This window comes from Danio rerio, chromosome 9 (assembly GCF_049306965.1).
Source record: "Danio rerio strain Tuebingen ecotype United States chromosome 9, GRCz12tu, whole genome shotgun sequence".
Lineage (NCBI taxonomy): Eukaryota > Metazoa > Chordata > Actinopteri > Cypriniformes > Danionidae > Danio > Danio rerio.
Window position 1 is genome coordinate 24,397,932 of NC_133184.1, and position 27,577 is coordinate 24,425,508.

At 38.2% G+C, this 27,577-nt stretch overlaps 2 protein-coding genes across 7 annotated transcripts in view; one reads left to right on the forward strand and one right to left on the reverse strand.

Annotated features, from left to right (window-relative positions):
• The first annotated feature begins 645 nt into the window (after window positions 1–645).
• rif1 (replication timing regulatory factor 1) lies at window positions 646–21,832 on the forward strand. 5 transcript variants are annotated; one of them, XM_068223443.1, is made up of 37 exons: window positions 646–798; window positions 988–1,090; window positions 1,677–1,798; window positions 6,005–6,083; window positions 6,227–6,323; window positions 6,418–6,548; window positions 6,651–6,742; window positions 6,826–7,015; window positions 7,106–7,198; window positions 7,755–7,893; window positions 8,022–8,173; window positions 8,327–8,441; window positions 9,169–9,345; window positions 9,517–9,627; window positions 9,769–9,831; window positions 9,925–10,025; window positions 11,297–11,383; window positions 11,466–11,539; window positions 11,960–12,140; window positions 12,229–12,336; window positions 12,409–12,558; window positions 12,662–12,761; window positions 12,867–13,134; window positions 13,211–13,253; window positions 13,332–13,531; window positions 15,652–15,745; window positions 15,839–15,970; window positions 16,073–16,215; window positions 16,321–16,410; window positions 16,500–16,560; window positions 16,669–19,599; window positions 19,712–19,834; window positions 19,908–19,997; window positions 20,144–20,259; window positions 20,853–21,006; window positions 21,081–21,225; window positions 21,329–21,832. In XM_068223443.1, exons 3-37 carry the CDS (start codon window positions 1,686–1,688, stop codon window positions 21,562–21,564), a joined length of 7,179 nt encoding a protein of 2,392 aa, XP_068079544.1. In that variant the 5' UTR covers window positions 646–798; window positions 988–1,090; window positions 1,677–1,685; the 3' UTR covers window positions 21,565–21,832.
• Window positions 21,833–24,947: 3,115 nt separating this feature from the next.
• neb (nebulin) overlaps window positions 24,948–27,577 on the reverse strand; it is an 87,699-nt gene continuing 85,069 nt past the window's right edge. For both annotated transcript variants that reach the window (XM_009304675.5, XM_073912668.1), the window contains 2 exons: window positions 25,857–25,960; window positions 24,948–25,766 (listed from right to left, as the gene is read on the reverse strand). In XM_009304675.5, coding sequence (XP_009302950.1) covers window positions 25,593–25,766; window positions 25,857–25,960 — 278 coding nt within the window. In that variant the 3' untranslated portion in view covers window positions 24,948–25,592. The remainder of the gene's footprint in view (window positions 25,767–25,856; window positions 25,961–27,577) is intronic.

Consider the following 27,577-nt stretch of genomic DNA (forward strand, 5'->3'; position numbering starts at 1 on the left):
TTGAATTATTCAAAAGATGTTATTATACCATAAATAAACTTTTTTTCATTGGAAAGGTTCTATGAATTAGAAGCATCAGTGGCAATGGAGAACATTATAAAGAGTGGTTTACACCTAATGCTTACAAACATCTGTTGTAATTGATGTATCTAATGTCTAAGGTTTATCTAAGGTTTTTTAATTGTTTACCAAAAAGCAAATGCTATGCATTAAAACAAAAACTACTCAGATTTTTATGAATGGTTCATATTTTGAAGAAATGAAAAATAAATAAACAAACAAAGCTGATGATGCAACATTACTGTGGACATTCTTATTCGTAGTTACTCAGCAATGCATAAGAAAATGTTTTCTTGAAATATACAAATTAGCTAAATTAAATGTAATCAATCAAATAGCCTGTTTTTACATAAAAAAATCAATTTTAAAGTATCTGTAGCACTCTTGTGGGTCTCTTGATGACACGACGTGAGGCAAATATTTGCAAATGCTAGGTCCGAATTTTACTTATGATAAACAACTGACCAATATTCCCTAGTTTGATGGAATTTTCATTCAACTAGTGGCAAAGTATAAATAATTTATAAAAGGGAGGAGCTGACGTGGGGTTGAAGGTGACGTTTTTAACGCGTCATGTTTGGCGCCAGCATTTTCGCGGGGAGTGAGGAGTGGACAGACGCAGCGTAGTCGAGAACATTTAGCAGCACTTTACGCTATAAACTCCTCCGATTCCTCTGATATAGTTTGAGTTTTGATGAAATCGCCTTCAGAGCCTGTCAGCGAGTCCTCAGTCGCGAGGTGAGACGTGTTGAGCAGTGGCGTGCTCAGGGGGTTGGGTGGGTAACATGATGAGGGTAACTAGCTCGCTAACTCTGCAGTCTTTGTAGGCGAAGTTCCTGTTGGATTAGACTGATTACGGCAAAAATATACTCGATGTTTATACGTTTTTTAGTAAACTTCACATTTTGATCTCCCTGTTCGCTGCAGGCGAGGAGCACGACGCACAACGCACATGATAACGCAATAGCTTTTAAGTACAGACGATAATCTGCCATTAAATTTGCATATAAGGCTTTAAAGACGGACCGAGGTACGTCCTTTTGTTAAAAACTGTATATCAAAAAGTGAATACGTGATGATGTTTTTGTCACGGAGGTTTAATAATAACGGATCGCATGTTGTTGTTAGCATATCGTGCACCTGGCTAGCTAAACATCCCATGCATGATGTGTGTGTGTGTGGTTTTGTTTGCCCAGATGTTTTATAAACTAATGAATAAACAAATTAACATCATGGTTTTGTTTTGTATACATTATTGATGTTTGTGTATCGACAGAAAACGATGCACTGAATGTTTTACAAACTTACTGCCATTTTACTATGAATTGTAGTTTTTTTTTCTTCTTGCACATGCTGGTTATTCATTAAATGTCATTTTGTTCTGCTGGTCCAGAATTGGAATACTTGATGCACAACTTAAGTATGGTGGAATTCATTTAAATGTCCCACATGTCCTAGGGGTCTTTTTGTTCTAAATATATTGTTTAAAGGTCAGAGGTCAAGAATTTCAAGTTTTGCTCTGCTCCAACTGCACAACTCAAATAAAACCGTTATATTTTATTGCATTGTTGTGTCTTGTAGTTGATTTTGTGTTTATTACTTTGGTATGTTTTCAGGTTGTGAGGATGATGGCGGCAGTGCCTTTATCCAGTACCAGCCTCCTTCCTCTTCTGGAGTGTTTGGAAGATGAATCAGCTGGGCTTTCAGCGCAGACGGATGCCTACATCACCATTGCAAAGTAAGTGTCCGCCTTCGAGTCCATGTATTTATCCAGTAGGGGTTTAGTGAAATGTGTGAATGTCATCTTCATGTTGTTAGTTCTTTTAGATGTGTAGGTGATGGTTTTTTTTGTCCACACCAAATGTGAAATTGAGAATAAGAAGCTGATTAAAGTGTTAGTTCACCCCCAAAAAAGGTTTTAGCTTGAAGCAAAGTAAGATTTCAACCTGAAAGATGTCTTGCTTTCAAATGAAAATTGATTACATATGAATGTCATCCACATGATTTAATCTTCGTTTCTATAGCGCTTTTACAATGTAGAAGCAATTCTACATTGTAAAATGAAACAATTTTCATAGTTGAAGTTCAGTTTAGTGTGGTTAAGTCCAAACACTGAAGAGCGAATCCAACTATGAGCAGTTCCACAAGTCCCAACATTGAGCAGGGCAAATGTATTGAACCAGCAGTGGTTTTCCCTCTTGTTACTGTACTAAAGCACATTTATCCACCTATATTATGTTTTTTTATTTGGTATCTTTTATCTCGCTACATTCCAAAGAATAATGTCTGTAATAACTGTACTCCACTACTATTCACACAAAGAACACGTCATTCCTTATTTTGAAGGCAAAATCATAACCTGTGTCTCACTCATGGACAGATTCTTTTCAGTTACCCTATTAATTTAGAACTTTGCTAATTGCACAAACCATTTTAGCGAAAAATTTGAATTTTTTTATACTATTTTGCCTGTTTGTTTACATGAAAACATAATTTTTGGCATTGGAAATGAAACCATTGATGTGCTGTTTCAACCGCATAAAAACGAAAGTCTCTCTAAACAATGACCTTATCCACATGCATAGTATTTGTTTAGGGGAGTGTAGATTTAAAGGAAGTGCAAATAAACATGCACCACCCAATTGTTGCGTTGTGACAGTACTCTGGTGTTGTTACTCAAATAATTCTTAATGCTTACTTGCAAAGTGAGATTTTACTTCAAATTAAAACCTAAAGCAAACACACATCTTCTGCACGTTGTAAATTATACTTGGGCATGACTGCTGAGCCACAGACAATGTGTCGTCACTTCCCTCCAGGCACTGTTTACTAACAACGTGGCAGAGCTAAATACTTGTTTGTGGATGTGTAAATGCTGATCATTTGGAGAATGTTGCTTTTTTTCAAGATTCAAGGGTTTTTGACTGATCACATGTCTGTTTAAGATATCTGTGCTTTTAACTAAGGTATTTAATTTATGTAATTGTCTGCAGCTGTATAGAACCCTGTTTAATAGGGTTAAAATAGATGCTCAACTAGGCATGAGACGCTAACCGTTTCAATGTATACCGCAGTTTGAAAATGGTTTTAAAACATCCAAAATTTTCTGCTGCTATACCGTTACTATGGTATATGTAAGGTTTTATTTTTCCATTTTTCTTAAACTTTTTTTGGACAACTCGGCAGAAAACATCTCCAAAGATGCTGATTTAGGGTGCTTTCACACCTACACTTTTGTTTCGGAACGTATCTCGTTTGCCCAGTTAGCGCGGTTTGATTGGCATATGTGAACAGGGTAATCGCGCTCTGTTCCGCGCCAAAGTAATCGCTCCGAGATTGCTTGAATGAGGTGGTCTCGGCTCGATTGAAACGAACCCTGGAGCGGTTCGATTGCAGTGAGAAAGCGATCCGATCCGAGCGCGGTTATATCACAGTGTTTTATGGATATGTGTAATAGGCTTACGGCTATATAAAGAGAGAATTATGAGAAGGGCGGGAAGTTTCGCGAGTCTCCGGATGCCTGCAAACGAGTGATGATCTCCCGGTAATCTCGCGTCTCCCTACCGGTCCTCAAGTAGGCATTGTCGCGCACCCTTCTCACCCCTCCCCACCGCGTCTCTCCTCAGACACGTTGCGTGCGCGCACCCTGTCAATCACCACCAAACCACCACCTCTCCTGACAGCTTACAGCGGGACGCTGCAAAATAAACCCTGACACTAGGCTTGGGCGGTATCCAAATTTTGATACCGTCAAACCGCCTCCATATTTTACCCCGGTATCCGGTATTACCGGCGTAACAAAAAAAATTATGACGTAAGGGTCAGACAGCATCACCTAACTGTTGGCTTAAGCCTAAACCATTCAGAAACTGAATACATTCTATGCGACCTTAGGCTCGCGGTCAGAGAGAGAGAGAGAGAGAGAGAGAGAGAGAGAGAGAGAGAGAGAGAGAGAGAGAGAGAGAGAGAGAGAGAGACGCATAGCACCTCTCTCTCTCTCTCTCTCTCTTTTACACATGCACACACACACACATCTCTCCCGCGATTTATTCAGAAATTTACTCCCACACCATAAGAAATCTGGCCGGCTCCCGCGGGAATGCAGAGCTGTAATCGGGCAATAAAAATTATACCCGATAGGTCCCGAGTCCGACAGGTACATTTTGATTGACAGCTTTATACAGCGCGAACCCGTTCACAGCCCAACATTAAAATGTGCTCATGCACACAGCTCTAATGCATTTTTTTCAAGAATGAGTCATTTATATGTTTTAACATCATTTATTCGTAACAAGCGTAGACTATAGGCCACTTGAAAGTTGGAACAAAGAAATAAAATAAGTCCTACAGCTGCAACATCGTAACATCTCAGCACTCTATAGGTCTAGGTACATGCACTTAGCCTTTAAATTAGCCTACACACCAATGAAAAGAAATCTTGCTTAACAAATCAAATTAAAATAAACTCTAAATGATGACGGGTATTTTGGCAATAACGAAATTAAGATAAAGGCTGTGCAAGTTGTTTCTCCACTTCTCTTCACAATCTGGCATTAAGGCGGCGGTGAAGCTGAATAATAAAAGAATAATGCCACCATTAGCCTGTATACTCTGTCTACATTATGATTATATGGTTTAATTAATATTTATTTATAATTTAAAAAACCCTTTACGCACCAAGATTAGGCTACGTGTGTTTGTGGAGGAACATTATGAAATCCACTGCCTTTAGCGCAGTCTCTCACTCATGGTGCGTCCAGCAGCTGAACACCCTTTCCTGCGGCTACAGGTCGAGATGCAGAGTTCTGATCCGGCTGAAGTTTTTGGTAGGATTGTTTGTTCATCTTCTACCAGTCAGGAACATGCATATAATATTCCATGACAGCAGTTTCACTTTAGCGAATGGCCTCTTCTTTTTACCTGTCAGCTTGCGGTTTAGGGCTCTACCGTAATACGCAGTGTATGAGCGACCGCGAAATACCTGCGGCTGGAATAACCGCTCCCTCTGAGCTAGTGACTGGCTTGACCGCCGTCAAAATTCGCTTTTTTACTACTTCATCATCATTTGTTTCACCTTTGCAGGTATGGATTTTAATGCAGGGATTTGGATTTTTTCGGGTCTCGCCGGGTTCGGGCAAAGATCTTTAGCTCTAATGCAGACCTCTCGTTCATATTAACCACATCTCCCTTCTGTTCAGTCGAAACTCCCAAACTGCAGGACACTTTGAAGCGCGACTCGTCACGTCTCCTCTCCCCCTCCCTCTCCCCCTCTCTCCCTCTCCCTCCCTCTCCCTCTTCCTCTCCCTCTCTCCTCCACACTGTCCCGTGATGACAATCACACATACGTTTTTGTAGGCATTAAATAAAGGATATTTAATATTGACGGTATAACGGTATTGAAACTGACACCGTTGCTATTTTTAGATCCCGCGGTATACCATAATACCGTAATATCGCCCAAGCCTACCTGACACTCTGACCAATTTGAGGAGAGTTTACTTGCACTTTACTTGTTTTAGCTCTTTTGGTCCAATTAGAAACTTTGCAGTGTGAAAGCGAACCGCTCCAAGAGCAAAGAGCAACAATGTAACATTTGTAATCTCTGTTTCGGAACAACTGAATCAATTCACAGGTGTGAAAGCACCCTAAAATTGCAATAAAATCTGTGTTTTTGAAACTAATGAAGACAGTAGAAGTCAATGATTGTAGTTATTTTTTTACTCAGACATTTAAAAAATATATATTTTAGAGCAGTAATCGCAATACTGTAAAACTGAAACCTTGATATTTTTATCCAGGCTTATCATACAGTCAGAATCTTATACTGGCTCATGCCTATGCTCAACCCGATGATGTACTTTAAACTACATTTTTTCAGTGTCATGCAAAAATACTGTTAAGTTTCAGCTTTTACATTTATTGTGTAACTTTGCTTTTTTTCCAGCCGACTTAATGGAGAAGAAGGACGCCAGTTTCTGCCTGTGGTTGTTAAGCATTTTGCACGTCTTAGTAAAGTGCTTTTGGTAAGTTTGTCATATCTATAAGTAAAAAAAAAACTTCACTGAAGTCAATTGTATACGAATAAATGACTTTTCGTCTAAGACCAATCAATTATTTCAGATAACTTGGTCTATCCCTGCAGTTGAATATATTTATTGTCTTTTAGGTTCACATCTCCAGTGAGAATGAGGAGCTGTGTCAGGCTGCACTGCAGGCTTTGGGATTCTGTGTCTTCCACTCACACATAGTTTCAGTCATACCAGGTATAGTAATATATCATCATTTTTAATATAATATGCTTTTTGGTAATGTCCTTAATTAACATCTCCCTTCAAATATATTCTTTCTTTGCTGCAGCAAATATTTCAGAGAATATATTGTCTACGCTCTGCAATGTTGTGGTAAAGTCCAAAGAGAAGTTTACGTGCACTCGGGCATTGTGGGTCATTTCAAAACAGAATTTCCCTCCAGAGGTGGCATCCAAAATGGTTTGTTTGCTTAGTCTGCCGGGCATTCATTTAATCATTTTTCTTTGCTTCAATTATTTTGTTAGTGATTTTTTTTATTTAATATGCATGTTTGTATTACAGGCCCCAGAGATTCTCAAGAGCCTAGAAGCGATGCAGACCAGAGAGGTGCAGTCCATCCTCATTGACCACGAGTCACTCAATGTCATCATAAGGTTTGCTACAGTTTAAAAAGTTTCCGCCATAATGCATTGATCATCATACTAGATGTACTTGGTAATAAGGTGTTGATCCTCAGGTTACTGGAGCAGGCCCCTGTTCCGATGGCTGTTGGTGCTGTTTGCTGGGCTAAACTTGTTATTCCTCTGGTGGTTCATTCGGCCAATAAAGTGCGTCTGCGAGCGGCAGCTGCCCTGGAGCTCGGCATGCCTCTTCTTCTGGAGAAACAGCAGGAAGTGGCAGCCATTGTTGAGCCAATGATGTCTTCTGTAAGTGATTATAATTGACGATAAGTTCTATGTTGTGCAATGTAAAGTATAAATAACCATCTTACTGCATTACTGCTATGAATCCTGTAGGTGCTCATCCCTGAAATGCAGAAGCTCTTTGCGTCTAAGAACGAGACAAACATGTTGAAACTCTGGCCTTTGTTTGTAAGACTTCTGGGCAAGGTAAGATGCTCAGTCAACATATGCTGCTTTTGAAGGCCCTGTTTTCACCTGGTATTAACATGTTTTTAGTAATCTAATTACAAGCAGTCAGTGTAGATTCATTTCTGTTTTTATTTTTGTAATTTGTAGGGGTCATCGAATTACAGTTGAAAAACTAAGCCCGTTTTATGCAGCTTAAGAGTTGTAAATCAACCAAATTAAACCTAATTGTAACCTGTGTGTTTTGGTACAGTGCAAGTATGAAAACCTTGTGAGCTTTATCATAAGACATCTAGTAACAATCATGTTAGGCGAGTAGGTGGTCTTTCAAGGTGTACATTGAACACAATTGACCACATGAGTTGTTGACACTATGAAAGCAAACTGATCTAATGAATTTACAACTACCCCTGGAAGTGGTTGAAAGGGAACTTTTTGCCTACATTGTGTTATCCACTTGTGATTGGATTGAAAACATCAAATTCCTGGTGTGAATTTTAGAAGTGTTTCTTATTTCCTCAGGTGTGTATCTTATGATTGTCAGTGTGAAGTAGTAAAAATTTGTCTTTTGTTTTAGTTACTCCACAAAGGCGGTGCTTTCATTAACTCCTTGCTGTATCTAGAGGAGCTGGGTTTCCGCAACTCTTCTCCTAATATTAAGAAGATTGCTTTCATAGCTTGGAAGAGCCTCATTGACAATTTTGCCCTTAATCCAGGCAAGTTTATATTTATATATTGTTTTCTTTTTCTGAGTAAATACCTGTGGAATATTTGGAAATTATAAAAGATTATTTTGAAAACTCCTGTGCTCAAGTTTAAGTTGTGTCGTTTTTTTTTTAAGCAGATATCCTGTGCAGTAGCAAGCGTCTGAAGCTCCTCATGCAGCCGCTCAGCTCCATCCAAGTCAGGACTGAAGCTCTTCTGCTTACCAAGCTGGAGGTCTGGTGGTATCTTGCTGTCAAGCTCGGACCCAACCTGTCTGCTAACTTTGAACAGGTAACATTTACTGAATTTGGACATTAAATTCTGAAAATTTATTATTTAGTTTTTTGCAGACAGTTGTAAGCATTTCATGGCTTTAGTTCTGCTGGTTACTAAGAGCAGTGCACATCTGTCCTTATTCTTTTATCCCATCACTTTTCTTTGAAGGTTGGCGTGCCTCTATTGCACAGCACACTTCCTTCTGATTCTCCACTTCAGAGCCCGACTACACCTGCTCGAACCTCTAACCCAAGCAACGGCACACCTAACACCCCTAAGTCAGGTATAGTTCATTTCCACTACCCATCTAAGTGATAAAAATGGAATAGAAATTAATTTCATCATATATTTGTAGTAGTTAACGCTGTTGCCATGGAAATAAAAGCACATCATCGTTTAAACTTGATGTTGAAATTTTTTTTTTCTGTCTAAACACATGTACGCATCTTTTTGTTCACAATCTTGGCATGTATTTTTTGCCCTCTCTGTTTCCTTCAGCTAATATGCATTTTATGTGCTCCGTTCACAAATGATCAGCTGAGATGCATTATTCCAGCTGGTGTTGACATGCTCTTAAATGTATATCTTGTGGCTCGTCTTTTTGCCACATAATTTTTTGGAAGTGGTTACTACTGGGTATCCACGGGGTCTTAAAATCTTAATGTCTTAAATTTCAAAAACTATTTTAGATCCTTAAAGTCTCTAATTCACAGAAATATATGGTTGTAGGTCTCAAATAATTTTAAATGGGTCTTCATTCTCGTATGTCCAGTTAAACCTACCTTATCGATCTGACACCCAATCATGAATTATACATCTAAAGAGTTTTATTGCAAAGAGACACTTAGAGATTACTATTAGACATTTTTACTGCACATTCTGCTAATAAAATTCCCTAATCAGGGAAAGGAAACTAAAGCAACATACTTCTATGACTTCTGCATAACCTGGACTGATGTGGTCTACTAGCTGTACTGTATGTGATCATGCTTCATCTTGCTATTCTCCAGGCATTCCCTCCTGCAGCACGCCGAGCACGACTCCTCGCATGAATCTGAACAGCAGCATGCAGGCGCCTCAGTCCTATCGTTCCATTCAGCTCCTGGGACTAGAGATGCTCCTGCACTGGCTTGTGGGTCCAGAGGTCACAGTCACAGCTGCTCGAGAAAACCTTCAGCTCAGCCTGGGTAAGCATACACTGCAGTATATGAGCTTTGAGAATTAATGGTGTTTATGAACTTTGAGAAGTGGATCCAATGTCAATATACATAATATGAATTTAATTATTAGATTAATGAACCTGTAAATGCTTCACAACTTTCAGTTATTTTTTTTTAATTTCCATTTTGTTTTTTTAGAGCCCCTGACGCACCCGCTTTTTACCAGCCCTTCCACCTTCAGCAGACATGCTTCTACCCTCATATCTGCCAGCAAAGAAGGCATCATTACTGTAGGGAAGCATGCTCCAGGTATTTGGTGTAATTTCATCAGCATGATGTCAGATTGAATTTATCTTCTCATCAATAATGTATGCAAAAGTCTCTTAGTATTTAGACCATCAGCATGCTAATTTTGCCCTTGTTCACATCACCTGATGTTTTTTTCTACAGAAGCACTTCTTAATCTTATTTGGAGCAACCTGATCATTTCTGTCAGTGCAGCAATTGAAGCTGGTAGGTGATTGTTTAGTATTATACGTTATTTGCATAGATGTGTTGTGAAACACTGGCGTGTAGTAATAGTTTTCCTTTCAATCATTTCAATAGGAAATAAAAAGGAGCGACAGGGTTCAGAGGTCCTCACACTTTTCCTGCAGGCATTGCAGTCCATTTTGTCATCAGACGCTCTGCCTCCTGAACGTGCACTGGTAAGATAACATCAAGTGGTCCAACCGTTTTCTCAGAGATTAAAAAGCTGACAAAACATTGCTGTCACTCTGATACAAGTTTTATTTATGTAGAATTGCAGTGTTTGGGTGTTCTGTGTTGGTCTGAGATAATTAGTCTAACAAAATGTGTATATTCCATACAAGGTATGAAGCTGATCGGTCACTTCACGTGACTTGCAGCATTCATTTGACTGGGTGCGTCTGGAAGGCACAAGCCGTGCACCTCCATTTGAAATAACAAACTTGCGCAAATTCTAGAAAAGATTGGATATGTAAAAGGCCCCTAAAAGGCTGCTGTCAATTGTGATCTCCAGCAGTTTATCTTCTTGCACAGACATGGTCAAATCACCTGATTTGTTGACACATGGGTTGTGGATCTGTTCCTTGGCAGATTAAGGGTCCTTTTCCCCTTAGCAAAAAAAGTTTTCCAAAGATGTCTGTTTCTTACCCATTTCGTTGCTTGTAGGATAAATATGGGCGCTCAAGTGACCGAGATGCAAGCAAGAGAATATGGTCATTTTTCAAAAAACAAAAAACAAAAAAAAAGATCGTTAAGACTAAGATAATAAATAAAACAGAAATAATTATTTCTTGTGCAGCCTGGTACCAATTGATCAGCGAACCGATACCAGTCCACAGCCTGGTGGTTGAGGACTACTGGTCTAAATGTTCTAGAATGAATTCTTCAGGATCATGTGACACTGCTGATAAAGCATTGAGGAAAATATATATTTTAAAAAGGAAAATATACATTAGAAAACTACATACAAACTAGATTTTATTCTGTCACATTATTCTTTAGAATACGTTTCAGACCATTTAGACCAGGGATCACCAAACTTGTTCTTGAAGGCCTATTCTCTATTCATCTATCTGTAATGATGATATGATTTTGTTGTAATATGTTTTTGCAGTACATTATTACCACTGTCTGCATTCTTTAGTGATTAAGTCGGTCACACCACATTAAAAGCACAGTGCTACGCCCATGACAATTCATGCCATCTCTTTGTACAGGGATTTAAATGGCACCCTCAAGCCAATTGCACTGTCACCTCTTTAAAATACTAAAGTATAATTCAGCAGATTATTATATTATTCTGCTTAAAGAGAATTGTTAGATTTGTTGAGATTTTTAATTGTTAGAGTTTATTAATCAAACTATTTTTCTCTCTAATTTAAATACTAGTTTTTTGGTTTAGCTCTGCTGTCTGTGCACATTGTCATTGCTCAAACACTGTTCATTGCAGCTTCTGTTGGAAGCCACTGTAAAGGGAATACCTCAGAAGGTGCTTGGTTCTGCAGCTTATCAAGTGGCAAACATGGACGTGTTAAACGTAAGTATCTTTTGTCATTTTATCTCCATTTAAATTCATGCTCGTATTTTGAATGTACAAATAAATCCCACATCCTTTCCAGGGTACTCCTGCACTTTTCCTAATACTGCTGTTCTATAAAAGTAACCAGCTCTCATCATTTCTTGAAGACGAAAGGTGAGTATAAACAGTAAATGTACAGTGTTCAGCATACATAAGTACACCTCTCACAAATCTATCTTTTAAATTTATATTTTTAATAGGAAGCTGTACAATATTATATTTGTGCATGTACATTATATTAGTCAGTACTGAAGCCAAATCTGGAGCTTATCTAACAAAATAACTTACCAGTACACCCAAATTTATGTTAGAGAAAAATATTAAGTACAGAAAAAAAAAAGTTTTAATTATTTTTTTTGCAATATTTTTGCTTGAATTTAATTGTATTATCTTTTAATTTTTTAAATATGTTTAGTGACATTATTTTAATACATCTATTTTGTTTAAATGCACCAAAATACATTGCCTCACTATTTGGTAAATATGAATAATTTTGACTGCTTAAATGTGCCATTTGTTTCTGTTATCTGTCAGATTTTTTTCAAGCTTGGAGACCCTTGTAAGCTGTGGGTTTTGTGGACCCACATCGCCCTTGGCATTTGGAGAGGCGGTTTTAGGAGCAGTTAATGGGAGTGTGGAGACTGTTAAAAACAAGAAGCAGCTCTGGAGAATGTGGAGTATGGTTGTAAGTCCTCTGACGGACACAATTACTCAGGTACTGACCTCCAATCATCTGTGCTGTAGAATGAATGTATTTAACCTTGTACTTGACATACTCAGTGATGAGTCATTGTCCAAAACAGACCAATGAAGTCAACCAAGGCGATGCTCTGGAGCATAACTTCAGTGCCATTTACAGTGCGTTGATGTTCCCCGTCATCCACCTGCTGCCTTATTCAGCCTTACCACAGGTCAGAGAGTGTCCTTATTTTCTCATAATTGGTTCTTTCTTCACTTATTTAAATTAATGCTTCTCTTTTTAGACCACTCAGAAGGCCATGATCAGCACATGGTCCAGGCTTTACAAGGCTTTTGCCCGTTGCTCAGCTTTGGTTGCCACAGCAGAGGAGAATACATGCTGTGAAGAGTTGTGTGTCAAGATCTCTGCCTCTCTTGACCGTGAAGCTCTAAAAGTACTTATGATTATTATTTATTATTTAGAATGTTACTTCAGTTATACACCTATTAGGACTGTTGAGTGTTATGTAATTTCTGCTCCTCTTGGTTTTGTTGTAGAGTCTGTCTATGCTAGATGCAATAGCACACATCTTGCTCATCATCGTTGAGAGTATGGACTTTTCTCCATATACCCCTCAGTTCCAGCAGAAGATGAAATGTAAGGCTTTGGCTTCAGATTTCAGTTTTATAACACTATCTTGTGACTTTTTTTATTATTATTATTATTCTTTTTTTAATTAATTGTCTCAAATTTCCTCTGAAGCTCCTCGTACACCCATGAGTTGGGTACGCAAGAGAAGCAGAGCCCTCGGGAATCTCTCAACCTTCCACACTCTTCTGATACAGACTCTAGAGGCTTTTCTCACTGCAGACCATTCAGAAGAATCTGCAGAGCCTTTAAATGGAATTGGCTCTGCCTTGGTGTCAATCTTGACCTCTCTTTTCACTAATATTACCCTTCCCTCATTCTTACAAGAGGTGCTCTCCAGCCTCACCAAACCACTTGCACGTCTTTATGAGCAGTTCTCCTGGTGAGTGCACTTTTCTCATTTCATTCACAGAAAATAATGTTTCTTTTGTAACAATGTTTCTTAATTCATTTTTAAGTTGTGATGACCCATCAAAGCTCAGTCCAGAACTAGGGCACAAGGTAAATTTTGTCTAAGGTGTAGTCTTTTATTTCGAGGGAAAATTAGATTTTTATAATAATATATTTTTTATTTTCTAGCTGGAGAAACTGGCCGCAGACTTGCTAGGCTGCCTTCAGACACATTTGACTCTCCATGATGATGAATTCCTCACTGTGTTGTCGCCCTTGCTTTGTGTACTTTTTTTGCACAAGAGCAAACAGGTTTGCTCTGTGGTCACTCAATTCTGGAATGCCACTTTTGGAAATGCGCTCACCTTGAGTTACCCAGAACCTCTGAAGTAAGCTTTCATTTTATTGTTAAGCCACCTTTTCACTGCACACGATAAGTGAATGACTGGAAGTCATTTATTTTTAATAGAGTGTAGTGCGGGAGCTGCGTGGAGTTCCAGTCATGTCCGTATGCGGCTTCGTTAAAATATTTGAACTCCTGCAACTAGACTATATGCGACCAGACGACCAGATGTGACGTATTCCAGTGTTGTCCAATCGGGTCTGTGTACGTAAGATGAGAAATAGTAGTTTATTTCTTAAATCAGAAATAAGTCTATATTAAAAAACATTTTTATTCTTAAAGGAGTTATAAAATGTTTTTTGTATGTCTTCACATTCCCTCCAAAAACTTTTGCGGTCGGAGTTTCTAGTATTCCAGACCCCCTAATTTTTCACAAGCTTTTTTTTTTTTTTTTTTTTTTTTGTGTTTTAAAAAATAAGACCGTGATAATTCCCAAAAGTTTGTAGACAATTTTGCGTATTTTAAATTTTTTTTTATTTTTATTTACCATATTAGGTAGCCTTCTATGTTAGGTGTGCAATCTGAAAAAATGACACAAATCATAAAAATGAAGTCAAATGACGCAGTCAAATGAAGGTTGTGTAACTCTTAGACCGCATTTACACTGCACGGTTCAAGTGAGTCCATTCCGATTTGTTTCTCCCATGAGGCAAAGATCGGCTATAGCCCATGTACGTGTAAAGCCTGATTTATACTTCTGCGTCAGGTGACCGGCGTAACCCACGGCGCATGCAATGCGCGTGGCTGTGCATTTATACTTCTGCGCGCTGTCTCTGTCGGTCTGCATTAACACTTCCGAAACGCTAGTTTCATATGCCGTTTCATACTTCCGTAGCATACGCCGGCGTTTGACGCAGAAGTATAAATCAGCCTTAAGCAGGAACAAATTACATGCATTCCGATTTACTCAAATCAGATTCAGACCTTGTTCGTATGTGGTAATTTATCCAATATGAATCGGATCTGTGCCGTCGTGTCTGAAGTTTAAGCAGGTAGATCAGATTTTCACCTGTTATTGCGAGTCGCGCGTCATTTAAAAAACAATAGCAAATGACGCCAGGTCTGACACTTTCTTTTCAGAACAGACTTCAACAGAGTTATACAAGTAAACTTGTATAAAACTAGTACATGCATCACGTGCATAAATCACGCCATGGACATTACATTAAGATGCCTAAAGGTTTTAAAAAAGCCTAAATATCAAAAGAAGATAGGAAAAATAAGAATCTTTCTGTCAACTATATATCTTATCTGTCAACTTCCGAGCATCTGTCATCAAGGAGCTATCACACTCAGGACATGCATTAGGGCTTCCCCTTCCGTAATGCACCTAAAATACGGATTGCTGTAAACATTTTCTCTCGTTAACTGCAGGGAAAGATTTAAACGAAAACATTTAACGATTTTTAGCAGATCATAATACCAGCCATAAATGTAAAGCACAAATAATGTCCTTCAATTCGGTCACATCCAAGCGGCCGTCATCCTTGAACCAACCTCCATCATTATAAGCTCCTGGCTGTTCTGTCTGTTCCACTGCTCCGTTTAATGTTTGCTCAGTTTATTTTGTAGTCTGAAGCCCGTCAAGTGCACAAAATTTGAGCCACAAGATGTCTAATCGCATCTTTGTATTGACTTCACATGTAAGTCACTCGTGCTTCATCTGCATTTGCTTACTGCACAGGCTGCAAAACAATTCCCCCGCTCTCATGTAATGTAAGGATTGTGAGAGCGCCGGTGGGATGTCATTTTTCGAGAGACTCAAATGCATCATGTGCACTGCGTATGCAACGTCTAGAAGTTATGCAAGACAATTAATTGCAAGCTGAAATAAATGAACATGATTATGATTTGGAATTAGATTTTTTTTATTTTTTGCGTTAGATTTGGTGATCACGAAATTGCAAAAAAAAAACAAACTAGGGGGTTTGGTATTCATTCATTCTACCATGGTGCACAACAAAATTGAAAATTGTGCGACTGCCACAAGGAGGCATATTCCAACAGTCGTGTCCGAATGTCGGGTGCAGTGGAAAAGCATCTTTAGACAAACATGTATAACTTGAAGCCTATGCACATTTTCTGATGTTTTTTTTTTCTCCACAGGTGTGTTTTAAATCAGGCTAAGCAGAAGACTCCACTGATTTTACCTGGTTTTGAAGTTGTTGATGTACCAGATGATTACAGTGGAACATATATGGTATGCCAATAGTGCAAATGTTTGCCCCTAAAATGATACAACCTTCACTATTTACTTTAAATATGCTAAAGTAATGTTATGTTCTTTCATTAGAGTGAGAGTTCTCAGCTGGAGCCTCAGATTAGCGGGGTAAAAGTGACCTCTGTGGGAAAGAGGGACTCTCTTTTGGCAAGAGCAGAAGAGCTAACAGGAAAAAGTTCTGTAACCACATCAAAACCAGTGTCTGTAAGTAAGACTGTATGGTCGACATGGATCCAAACTTAAGTTTTTACTTGATTAGTAGCTATGCCCCTCAATACAACAAATCACACCTGTTGCTTCTCTTAGGTAAAGCTGGACTTTGGCTCCCCCAAGCCCTTAAGACGAGAAGCTCTTGAGGAGGAAGCATCTGAAGATTTTGTTTTTATTCCACCTGAGATGAAAGAGAGAGTCCTGACTGAGCATCAGAAGGAAGTGAAAAGGACTAAACGGTAAGTTTGCTTTAGTCAAATTGCAATTATTTTCATGACACAGCAGCCATTTACAAAGTCAGAATTTTGTTTGCATTTCTGGATTTTATTTTTGGTTTCCTTAAGGGTTGACATTCCTGCCCTGTACAATAATCTTGATGCCTCCATGGACACCACAGTCTTTTCACAGTATACTCAGAGTCAGGAGGAGTCAATGTATGTATTATTATATAATTGCTCAGCTTTCTTATAGTAATGCAGTGTGTAAAACTAAATCTAAATATATTAACAATCTGTTTGTTTAGGGACACATTGCCTAAAGGTGAGAAGGATCATCCTGTGGAAGCGGCTAGTGTTCAACTGAGGGTAAATTTAAACTTTTTGCATTGATATTTTAGTTATGTGGTGAATATATGCATGCATCTTTTCAATTGTGTGTATAAATATGCTTGTATGTCATTCTCCCCAAAAAAGGAGGTTGCCTCAAATGAAGTACCAACCACAGATGTTAAAGTCCAAAAAGTCACCAGTTCTGATATAGAAACTCCAGATAAAGCTACGCCGAATAAAGATCAAACTTTGGAGATGGATCAATCACCATCTACTGGTGTCTCAGTTGATGTGAGTGGGCTTGAGAAAAGCGCATTGGAGGGGACAAGTCCTAATATTTCAAGTTCATCTGATGTGGTATCTGGCACACCTCCTAAACCTAACAGCAGGCGTCAGTCATTTATAACCTTAGAAAAATATGCTGAAGGGAAATCGACAAGTCCTGCAAGTCCTGCATTTACAGGTACGCTCACCCGGAGATCAAGAAGACTGGAGGCTTCACAGGCATCAACATCAAATCAAAATGATTCTCAACCTCAGATTAAAAAAGTGGATTCTCAGGAATCTCAAAAGATGAGCAGCATTGACATGTCCATTCAAAATGAGCATGCTAGCATGGAAGTAAAAGATGAGAAGTCAGTGGGAGCTAATCCATGTGAAGGTACAGATGAGGAAGATGTTGTTCCAGATACCCAAACCCAAGTATCTGGTGACACATTGGGTATTAAAAGCAGTCCTGTGTCTAAAGCCCATGCGGAGGCACAGGGGACTCCTGAAAAAAATTCACAGAGTCCTAATGATTCTCTAGCTAGTCAAGAACCAAGAAGGTCTGGCAGAAGGCGAAGTAAACCTGTTCGTCCAGGGCAAGATGCAGAGGAAATAAAAAGTAAATCTCAAGAACAAGCCAGTCAACCTGCAGACTCTGCGATAATAAACTCACAAAAGCCCCTTCTTGCTTCACCTAGTAGTACTTTGACTGGAAGAAGGAAAAAAAAGGTTGAGACCAATAAAATGGAAGACCAGCTGAACAATGAAGAAATGAAAGGAGATCTCAGCCAAAGCGATTCACAGATTTCCGCTGCTGACCCTCCACAGACAGTAGGTGTGCATGCCAATAAAGACTTAAGCCAGACTGAGTTATCTCCGAAGAGTTCTCCTGTAACCCAGTCAAATAGCCAAAGCAAAGAGAGACTGCCAGCTCTCTGCGAGTCTGAGAGTATGTCGTTAGGTAGACAGGAGACAAAAACACAACTTGAAGAATCCACAGAAAAGGAGACAAATAATGACTCTCAAAACGCTTCATCTGCAGCGAGACCGAAGCATATACAGTCTACCACGTCTGACTCCGAGTCGGATAGCCAGCAAATTGTCCGTAAACGAAGATCGAGGAGATCTGAAACTAAGTTACTGGAGATATCTGGTGTGCCGATCAAAGAAGACTTGAATCAGACAGACTCCCAAACTCCAACAGGAGTGAAGGGAAGAGCTATGAGGAGGAGAACCGTAGAAGGTGCAGAGTCTAGTAAAGATTCCACATCAGCGGTAAATACAGAGGAGTTAAGTGCAGGCAAGGAGTCATCACAAGAGCTTGGTAGATACAGAACTCGACGTTCTAGGGGTTTGTTGTCTCCTGAGAGTATGGAGTCTGAAAACTCTGATAGCCGAGAAGATGGGGCAAGGCCTAAAAAGAGGCTGCGAAAACCACCATCAACAGAGGTGTTACCTGTTGCTTCAGAACCCAAAGTTATTGAGATGGTACCAGAAAAGGACGATGTTCAGTCAGAGGTTTTAATGGAGACGTCAAAGGATGAGGCAGATCCTGAAAATATCTCGAATACTTCAGTCAGTGAAACCAAAGAACTTGAGCAAAAGAATAAAGAGGAAGTCCCTGCCCCTTGTGATGCACCACATGAACAGATTATCACGGAAAAAGCAGCATCAAACAACAAAATTGACACTGACTTAACTGATACAGACGAAAAAGAAACCGTCAAGGCAGAGGGTGAAGAAGCTAATGAATCTTCGCAAACTGGATCAGAAGATTTTAAAAAGACAGATGTTTTGCATAAATGCCCACATACAAAGGGACGGGGCCGTGCACGTAGACGATCTAAAAACTGCAACTGCTTTTCCAACAACCGTGATGTGTTTTCACAGGACAGTGACTTCCAAGAATCACAAGATCTAAAAAATGAACAGGTTCCACTTGCTGCCAACATCTTGAACTCTCAACCTGATCAGTCAAGCCCATCAACTGCATCAGAAGAAAACAAAAGCTCAGCAATTGAAGAAGTCCCTGTTGCGGATGTTCCATCACTTTCAGCCTTATCAGCTGATCTCCCATCTGAGGTTTCACCTTCTGAAAGTCCCATTACAAAACTTGGGGTAATTGTTTCTCAGCTACCAGAAGTGGAGAAAGAAGCACAGCCTGGATCATCCAAACCAATGAAGGATTCGAGCAAGGAGCTTGTAGAAGAAGTGAATCGATTAAGTTCTGGATCCACAGGTGGTCAAAAGCACAAAGGAGAAAATAGATTAGAAAACACTTCAGTAAGCCAAGAACCTGTCCAGAGTTCAACACCTCAAGACACGTCTCCAAGTCAAGGTCGTCCAGTGGACGATGCACCAATATGCCAGGAGCAGTTAGAGTCTTCTCATGTCCAGCAGGAAGATGCAGTTAACCCAGCAGTGATGGAAAGAGAAGACCTTGCTGTGTCAGAGCAGAGACAAGAGAAGGCTGTGTTGTCTGAAGAGTTAGATGGAAAAGGTTTGCTTGACAAGGAAACTACTCTTGTTGAAAAGGAAGAAGAGATGCAGGTTAATAACCAGGATCTTCCTGTGGATGTCCAAGAAGAGTTACCTGTAGTGTCCCAGAGTAGCACATCTGAAGCCTGCTTGGATTCTCCACCCAAGCCAAAACTGTTAAGCGCACTCAGTGGTGAACTAGAGCCTGGCCAGAGTCCAACTAGAAGTCGGTCTCGAGTCTGGTCACCATCTGCTTCTCCGTCTACCAGTATTCTGAAGAAGGGTCAGAAGAGAGCATGTGAAGAGGAGACTCCATCCCCCATTCCCAAGGTAATGACAGCATAAGTTACCATGCATCCATTAATGCATATGTTATTTTACAGCTTAATTTACTTTTGCATAAGTATTTTGACTATATATTTTACATTTTTGTTGTGTGCAGTCACGTCGAGTGTCTTTTGCAACTCCAATTTACCAGCAAGAACTGGCTGATGACATTGATCGTCGTAGTCCGGTTATTCGCACAAGTTCACCTAGGTCAAAAGTCTTGAGTGGACAGTCAAAGGTAAATTGAGCTTTGAAATTGTTACGTCCGGATCTAAGTGTTTTCTGTTATTAAATATCTTCTTTTGTTGCAGTATATCACTACACCAACAAAAGGTGGCTATACAAGTCTGAGTCCACGTAACCTCCGTAGCCCTGGATCCAAAAGCTCTAAAAAATGTCTGGTGAGTACTTTTTTTTTTAGTCATAGATTTGAGACATGAAGACAATGCAGAAAATGTTAAAGTGAATAGTTAAATATTATCCAGTTGCTTTATTTAATCTGTATCTCCAAATGGAAATGGCATTCAGATGTTCCTCTGTATTGCAGATTTCAGAGATGAGCCAGGAGCCACGTCCTATTCCTAAAGATTGTGTTTATCCAGCACTTGTTGGCTGCTCTACTCCAGTAGAAGCTGTTCTGCCACAGATTTCCTCCAACATGTGGTGAGCCAGTTTCACTCCTGTTTCCCCTTTAGTACAGCTAGCTTCAGTCTAGAGGTCTCCATTGGAGCCACGGTACCTGACCAGATTTCTTGTGCGCAGGAATGAATTTCAGAATAAAACGCAATAGAGGGTGGTAACTCTAGTGTAATTTAAACGGCAGTCTAACAATATAGTGCTCTCTCTCTCTCGAGAGGGAGCATCTGCTGAAGTAGTAGTAGTAGTAGAAGTAGTAGTTGTGTGTGTGAATTAGAGAGTGCGCACATCCACCTTGGTGCTGTGACGCTTGTTATAGATTGTCTGGACTTTTTTTGGGAGGCATATTCAATATCTGTACATTTTCCATTCTTCCTTGGCCCAATATGTACCTGCTACGTGTATAGAAACGCTGCTGATATGATATTTGAAACGCAATTCAGTAGTTGGCAAATATATTGAGTGGATTAAGTCCCGCGCTGAGCTCTGCTTCAGTCTGTAATGGTTTTCTGTTCTCATTATTAGATTTCATAGTTGAGCAGGGATTTTTTAAATTATTATTGTTTCACATTTGTGATTAAGAGTGCTACTAATCGCCATATGGTTATTCCTTTGTTCAGGCCGCGTGGCTTCGGCCAGCTTGTTCGAGCCAGGAACATTAAGACAGTAGGAGATCTGAGTGCTCTTACCCCTAATGAAATCAAGTCTCTTCCTATTCGCTCACCTAAGCTGTCCAATGTGAGGAAAGCACTTAAAACATATCATGAACAACAGGTAATGTGCCAGTCTTCTTAACATTGACTTATATTGTGGAAGATCGTTCTCACACCTCACATTTGGTCATGCAGAGAAAAGGACGTTCGGATGACCTGAAGAGTTTTGACGAAATGGAGAAAATGACGTCTGAACCTGAAGAGATGGAGCTTCCTCAAAACCAAGATGAGGAGCAAACATCAGGACCAGAGGCTCAAACAGCAGAATCAGAGACTCAAGGTATTTCTTCCTTTTCTGTCATGTTCATTGTTGGCGATGGGTTCAGATGTGAGTGACTTGCTGAGTAATTTCTTCTTTTTATTAAAATTAAAACTTTTTTCAGAAGACAAAGCCTCAGAAGTGGAAGTAAATTCAGAAGTGGTGACTGAAGAGAACCAATCTCATGATTTGCTCTCAGATATTGTAGCTCTTGGTGAACGCTTTACGCCTGAGGAACTCAGTCAGCATTCAGCCAGTCAGTTGGGTCTGATGCATGAACATCTGAGTGGAATGATGAGGAGCATTGTGACCAATCTGCAGTCCCGCTTGCTCAGTAATCTGGACGATAGCTTGCCATGAAGACAAGAGACTGTTTTCCTGACAAGAATTACCTTTTAACTTGAAGATTAACTGTGGACTGCTCATTCCTCAAGTTTTAGCTTGAATTTTAGGATAGGTTAATTTCTAATTATGGTCTCTGAGAATAGACTTGAATGGCCAAAAGCCATTTCCATTACTACGTAAGTGTCTGTATTTTATGGAGTGATTTTTAAGGTTGTAAAATTGTGCTGAGATGCCAAGGAAGCATTTTTTTGTTTTTTTAAATAAAGTTATAGTATTAATACAACCTCTCTTTGCTCTACTTTTACCATTGTAGTGCTTTTGTTTTAATTGCTTGGAATAGAAAAACTGCATATCATTTGTGATTTAACTGCATGTACACACATATAAATAACAAAGGATACTTTTAACAATCATTTTAATAATTTATTTTTCTGGATCAAATCTATCCAATGCACTTTTTGGAAAAACAAACAAACACAAACTGCTGTTGTGAAAACGTTGTGGCAATTTATAAAAACCTCCAAAAACAGTGCTGTAGCAAATATTTTGTGTATTTGCATAGTATCTTGTAATTACAAGGTTCTTTGTTTAAAATTGAAAAACATTATGATTTACTCTTAGGTCTAGAAATAATAGTAAATTATTCAGTGGCCGAGAAAGCTTAACATGCTACACTTTAAGAAAACATACATTTACAAAAAACACCAGCAAATGAAGAAAATATCTTCATTCGTTTGACAGCGCATGTGCTGCAAATCCTCAACGCATACACATTAAAAATGCACTGCATTTCTCCACAATGCAAACTAATTATGAAAGTGACTGCATTTAACTACATGACACAACGGAAGTGTTTCAAAGGAATCCGTAAAACGGACGCTGCTGCAAAAAGTTTATTATGCTGTGATTTTTATTTTAACCTCTTGATTGCCTTGTCTTATGCATTTCATTAGCCTAAATAGCTGGGTTGTCCTATTTTAACGTCCCCTTGAAACGTTTCTGTTGTGTTTCATTCTATTTGCAAGTGTTGTGAGAAAATGCTTGTTTTCTTAGTTTGTTTGTGTTTAAATGCAGTGGGTTTTATTTTTTCCATGTTGAGGATTTGCAGCATGTGTGCATTCATTGATGGATCTTTTCCTAATTTGCTGGTGTTTTTTGTAGTTGCATGTGTTTTCTTAAACTGCATGTTAAGCTCTTTCGGTCATCGTAATAAGAATTTCCTAATTTAAGACTAAAGCTTTATAGATGCAGGCATCTGTTTTCATTCTGTTCCTGGTTTAGATAAAATAAATTTGCTTAAACCCAAAAACTAAGAATGGAGATCCAAGAAATCAATACAAATCGTTTTCGTTATGGTGTTTTTATTTGGCTTTGTACAGCCTAGCAAATATTTTGTGAAAACTTGAGCAACAAAAAAAAAAAAAAAAAAAGCAGTTTTGCTAAAAAAAAAAAAAAAAAAGTTGAGAAATTTCCCGTTTTAATTCTATACTTTTATATTTTTTTGATTTGAGGAAAAAAAAACTAAATTTAGCAGGTTTTGTTTAAAAGTTGAGAAACGAACACGTTAAGAATATTTGTTTGATATATATTTGAAAACTTTGTTTAGAGAAGTTGAGAACATTTAGTTAAAAAAAAAATAGAGAACTGAGTTGAGAAAGGAAACCTTTAAAAAAAAAAAAAAAAAAGCCTCAAGTAAAGTTTTGAAATTTTTTAAATTCTCGTTTTTAATATTAAGTTGAGAAAAAAGTTATTTTTAAAATACAAATGTTTTACATCTTATATAAATAGGAAAAAGATAGGAGTCTAAGTTTTAAATTAAAAACTGTAGCCCATTGTCATTTATTAGGCAAATAACAAACAATAAAAAAATGTGAATAAAAAAATAAATATAATAATAATAATGTAGAGCTTCACAATGTTTCTAGCCTCTCTTGTAAAAAAAAATTAAAAAATGAACATTTGAAAATTCATGGATTATAACAATAGCCAAAATTGTTTTCAAATCAGTTTCAATATGGTCCACCTTTAGTGCGTCACACCTTTTTATTGCTCACTTTTTGTTTTGGGTTTAAGGTTCAAGATTTAGAATAAAAGCTACTTGTAAAAAAAAAAAAAATATATATATATATATATATATATATATATATATATATATATATATATATATATATATATATATATATATATATATATATATATATTTATTTTATATATATATATATATATATATATATATATATATATATATATATATATATATATATATATATATATATATATATTTATTTATTTAAAAACAATACAGTAGCAAAAGATGAACCCCTCAGAATGTAAAATGCAAATATTTGTTAGCATTGGCCAAAAAAAAAATTGTTCTGGATCATTATGAGTTTTAAAGATTAGAAACTCACAATTTTCCATCACAATGGAAAAAGCCATTACAATTATTTAAAGTCATTTTTTTATGCATCTGCAGTCTTCATAAACAAGCTAATTAAATAAACTCAAAATAATCTTCCTTGTTAATTTATTTGACATGAAAGTTAGAAATGTATATTTCAATACAAAATTACGAGTACATCAAGGCACATTTTTGCTCCTGTAAACTTTTACAGATGCAGTTGAAGTCAATTCTTTTTTCCTCACATTCATTTAAAATAATGTTTCCCAAGTGATCTTTAACAAACCAAGGAAATCTTCACAGTATTTCTGACAAAACAAAAAAGTTGTATTATAATAAGTCTCATTTCTTATAGTGTATTTCTTGAATAAAAACTTTTTAATAAAAAAAAGAAAATTTTTAAGGTCAGAATTATTTGCTTCCCTAAAATATTTTACTGTGTGTTTTTTGATAGTCTACACAACAAATCAGTTCTACAATAACTTGACTAATTATTCCAACTTTCCTAGTTAACATTGCCTAGATGTCTTTGAATGACACTATTCTCAATACGACTCTTAAAAATAAGACTAGAAGAAATACGACATTATATTCATTTATTCATTTTCTTGTCGCCTTAGTCCCTTTATTAATCCGGGGTCGCCACAGCGGAATGAACCGCCAACTTATCCAGCAAGTTTTTTTACGCAGCGGATGCCCTTCCAGCCACAACCCATCTGGGAAACACACACACACACACACACACACACACACACACACACACACACACACACACACACACACACACACACACACACACACACACACACACACACACACACACACATCCTCTGTTGGCTGACGCTTTGCTGTGACCAGAAAATTGGAAAAAGGCTGACAGAATTTTCATTTGTGGGTGAACTTACCCTTTTAAGATACTAAAGAAACTTCTATCCTCTTGTTGCTGAGCAATCATTGAAGATAACATGCTCCGAATCCATGACAAGACACAGGTCTACTGCAGAAGCGTGGTGTGCTTTATTAGCTAGTGATTCAAGGTACACATCTTCCCTTAACCCAACACCTACAGAATCCAAGAAACAAAACACACATGCAAATAATGGCCAGCCTTCAGCAAGGGAGGGAGGAGGCTTGTTTTTCAATGAATACGTTTTTCTCTTTAGAGGAACTGATGGCCTGTCCTCAATGTTTTCCTCAGGATGTTTTTTTTCTTCATTTTCACACGGCAACTTTAGTGCCTCAGTTCGGTTTTTATAAAACGCTGAGTTTCAGGTTTTCCTTTCACATATAAAGTGAACCATGAGCCCATCTGTCATTGTGCAGAAGTTTCAAAGCTAAAACTTTCAGAATGGCCTTTGTTGAATGTAGTGTGATTGCAATATACAAAAATAATGGGCTCAAGTCACTTAACGGTTAGAATAGAACAAAAAAAGATAAATACAATTGTCTGTGACTTAAATAGGTGTGTATATATATATAGTTAATCAGTTTCTCGTGCCACAACCACAATAGAGCTTGTGACACGGGCACAAACGCAATTCCATAACAGTAACAAGGACAAACAATAGAGTGACTACGTCTAACATTATAAGGCTTTGCTTCCTGTCAGTGGATATGACACAGGAAGTGTCAGGAGATGTATTTAGATGGCTTCCACATAGTTGGCAGGCAGCATGCCGGTCTTCCCGGTACGTTGCACAGTGCCGTACATCCAACCCTCGTCGATGGACTGAACGTTCACGATGACATCACCGTCCTTGAAGGACACCTCGTCACTGTCTGCAGCGGCGTAGTCATACATGGCACGCACAGTTTTCTGTTCAGGACAAAGAGAGGAGTGTTAAACCAAATCCATCATAGAGTTTAGTATCTGCCACTGAAAAAGTCAACCGTCTCTCGCTCTTACTCCAGTGGTTGATGGATGTGAGGGGACAGAAGAAACTGTGGTCTGTTGTGTTGCCACTGAGGAAGATCTCTGCTGAACCTCAATGGTCTTGGTCTGTGTGTATCCTGTATGAGAGAACAACAGGGGTTTCACTGCATTAGTGTACTTTCAATCAAATCAGAACTAGCGTTTTCAAAATGAAGCCTTTTCCCTACAAATATTTTCCATCTGTCATTAGAATTAGGGTCATCAGCCTCTTAAATCCTTAAAAGTTTTTAATATTTGGATGTATATACATTTAGAAAGCTATAGTTTGTATTATATCATCTTTGCATCAAATTAAACACACACACACACACACAAACTAGTCACAGCTTATGCAAGGTGTTTCTAATGCTGGCTCTATGAGCGGAACATATTTATATGTTGTTCTCTCCTGGCTGCTATCAATTTTGTTTTCTTTTTCTAAAAGTTTCTCTCTCTCTCTTTTTTTTTTTTTGGTATTTGAGCAAATTGGAATGCAATGTGTACAGTATGTGGTTCTAATTGTACCCAATTATGGTGACTTCCACTGCTGAGAGTCCATATAGTGATGGCAGACAAGATTAAGGGCTCTGTTTTAACGGCCTAGGCGCAAAGTCCAAAGCGCAGGGTGCAAAAGCATTAAGGGCGCGTCCGAATCCGAATCTACTTTTGCTATTTTAAGGATGGAAAAATTCGATCTGCGCCACAGCGCACGGTCTAACAGGGTTGAGCTTATTTTCTCAATGAGTTATGGGTAGGGACAGACGGAATCTGCAAACATTTTTTGCTATTTCTGTGCAGAATTGTGTTAAAAATCTGCTGATTTATGCAGAATTATTTTGGGATTATCATAAATAAAAACTTGTATTTATATGAAATTGGAAGCAATACCTTTTTAACTTTTATTTAATGTTTACAATGCAAATTCAATTAGATCCACTTTATTTGGTAAACAAATCAAATCTCTCATATAATATATTTACTAAAAGACAGAAAATATTACTGTACAAACTATATTGTAAATAAATCATATGAATATCTTCATATGTCAAAAATCTGCGGAATTCTGCGTGCAGATTCCATGAGGGCCTATGGGTATGTTTCGAGAATAAACCACTCAAGAGTCTCATCTCCCATTCCTCTTAAAAGTCAGTTGCATCATGCCATAGCGGATTTGCTATTCACATGGCGGACTTTGTAAGTGGAAAAACTGAACGCTTCACTAGCAAGAAAACAGTTAAACAGAGCATCTACAGCACAAGAATGAGCCTCCTCGTTCTTAACTTCCACTTTCACTCTTGTTAATAGGGAAAGGTGTTGTATGCACAGACATCCATTATCCTACATAATTAATTTTGTTTGTTAAGCACAAAGATTGGTTAAAAACTATTTCTAATGCTCATAATGGTGGAAAACTGGAAAATTAGAGTTGCGCTGGTCTGAAAATAGCAACACATCATAGAAACACGTCTTGCGGCTTATTGCGCTGGGTGTATGATAGGGGCCTAACAGTGTTAAATTTCAAACTGAAGCCTCAGTATTGACTACAGAACAAAATGTTACAGTACTACACAGTCAGAGATTTGAGACATTGAAGAGAGGCTTTTATAAGCTTTCTTCAGAGTTCAGTACATTGACATTCGTAAGGAAATAGTTGATCAATTTATGAATTGACTACATGTACAAACATTTGGAGTGAGCTACAGTACAAGCAGGAT